Below are 2,363 nucleotides of genomic sequence, written 5' to 3'. Positions count from 1 at the left end.
GCCACTGGCTGAGCAAGTGAAAACAGAGATAGACAAATGGGACTATCTTAAACTAAGAAGCTTCTGCACCTCAAAAGAAACAGTGACCAAGATACAAAGACAGCCTACAGAATGGGAAAGGATATTCGCCAAATACACATCTGACAAGGGGTTGATATCAAGGATATACAAGGCACTGGTTGAACTCCACAAGAAGAAATCACCCAACCCCATCAAAAAATGGGGCAAGGAAATGAACAGAAACTTTCGCAAAGAAGAAATCCGAATGGCAAAAAGGCACATGAGAAAATGCTCTACATCACTAATCATCAGAGAGGTGCAGATCAAAACAACAATGAGATATCATTTCACACCACAGAGACTGGCCCACATCCACAAGAACAAAAGCAACCTGTGCTGGTGCGGATGTGGCGAGAAAGGGACACTCCTTCACTGCTGGTGGGAATGCTGGCTGGTCCAACCCTTTTGAAAAACAGTATGGATGATTCTCAAAAAATTAGAATTTGATCTCCCATTTGACCCAGCTATAGTACTCCTGGGAATATATCCCAGAGAGGCAAAAAGGTATAGTCGAAGTGACATCTGCAATTGCTTGTTCATTGCAGCACTCTTTACAATAGCCAGAATCTGGAAAAAACCTGAGTGCCAGAGAACAGATGACTGGTTAAAGAAACTTTGTATACTTTTTTAAAGCACATTTCAGTCACTACTCCTCTTGACTTTTATTACATTTACCTTTTTTCCCCAAAGTGACAATATTATTATTTGTATTTTCTGTTCTAGGCCACAACAATACTTTGAAAATATCTCTCAACTTGTTTATGATTTTAAGGTTATAGCTGAACTTCATATGCATATATAATTGTTTGCATATAGAAACAGAAAATAAAAAAATAGATGGAAAACAGTTGTACAACATTGGCTACTATCTAACTAATTTCTGAGCTTCTAATTTAAATTTTTTATTTGATTTTACATTCAATATGCCTGCTTAACACTGCAGTAATTTTTCTCTTCAGTTTCTATTCTTTCCTTACTATGTTTATATTCTTAAATTTCTAATAAAAAAATAAATCTCAATATTGATTGCAGCAGAAATTTATGATCAATTCTGTTTCTCACATAATTTTGCCAGAATACGATTTCTAATCTGTTGACATTTCACAGAGTACACAATGGGATTCGTCAGAGGGGGAAGCAAAAGGAAGATATCAGCTATTATGATTCTAACAATTGGAGAAACATTTTTACCAAAGCGATGAAGGGTAGACAAAGTGACTATAGGTACATAGAATATCAGTACAGCACAGACGTGAGAAACACATGTATTGAAAACCTTGAGGCGACCCTTGTGTGAGGAAATGCCTAGAACAATTTTCAGAATCAGAATGTATGACACAAAAATGCAGCATAAGGTTAACATAGCTGTTAGAGCCACAAACATTCCATATATGACATTAATTCTGTTGTCAGAACAGGCCAACTTCATGACATCCTGATGGAGGCAATAGGAATGGGATAGAAGGCTTTTCTTACAGAATTTCAGTCTCTTTAGAATAAAAGGGAATGGAAGGACAAGCAAAATAGACAATGCTCCAAATGCAAGTCCAATTTTAATGATTCTGCCAGTGGTCAGAATGGAGGTGTATCTAAGCGGGTTGCCAATGGCTATAAAGCGATCTATAGACATGATAAAAAGAACTGATGACTCCATTGCTGTGAATTCATGGATGAAAAACTCCTGTGCAATACAGGCATCAGGGGAAATGGAAGTGGCATTGAACAAGAAGATTCTCAGCATGGTTGGAAGGGAGGAGATGCACAATCCCAGGTCAGAAAAGGCCAGCATGGAGAGGAAATAATACATAGGCTCATGCAGAGAAGTCTCTGTTTTTATGAAGTAAAGGATGGTGCAGTTCCCTAGGATGGAAATGAAGTATATGAAGCAAATTGGGATGGAGATCCAAAGGTAAGCGTGCTCCATCCCTGGGATCCCAGTGAGGAAGAAAGTTGAGATTTCTACTTCAGAAGTGTTAAACACTGACATTACAGGAATATTAGGGAATAAGGATGTAGTTGTCAGATGAATCTCTGCGATGATATAATAGATTGAATTGAAAGTCTGCATGTTATCTAGTTAGTGTGAGTATTGCATTGCAGAAAATTTATAAATATTCTCAGGATTATAGCAATATATTATGTAATATAAAGTAGTACATATAGGAATATATGATGTATAGTATAATATCAGTAGAAATATAAAAGTAATCATTACTAGTGATTAATTTATAATTTATTAATGTGCTAATCCAATTAGTACTATAGTAATCACCACTAGTAATCTCCAACAGAGGTAGAAAACT

At 36.4% G+C, this 2,363-nt stretch overlaps 1 protein-coding gene across 1 annotated transcript; it reads right to left on the bottom strand.

Annotated features, from left to right (window-relative positions):
- Positions 1 to 1,105: 1,105 nt before the first annotated feature.
- On the bottom strand, positions 1,106 to 2,047 carry LOC130025474 (olfactory receptor 51A4-like). Its single transcript, XM_056116410.1, has one exon. It carries the CDS (start codon positions 2,045 to 2,047, stop codon positions 1,106 to 1,108), a length of 942 nt encoding a protein of 313 aa, XP_055972385.1.
- Between the last annotated feature and the right edge of the window lie 316 nt (positions 2,048 to 2,363).

Source organism: Sorex fumeus, unplaced genomic scaffold (assembly GCF_029834395.1).
Source record: "Sorex fumeus unplaced genomic scaffold, SorFum_2.1 ptg000030l, whole genome shotgun sequence".
Taxonomy (NCBI): Eukaryota; Metazoa; Chordata; class Mammalia; order Eulipotyphla; family Soricidae; genus Sorex; species Sorex fumeus.
The sequence above is the reverse complement of the archived record's forward strand: the minus strand, read 5'-3'. Positions and strand labels throughout refer to the sequence as shown.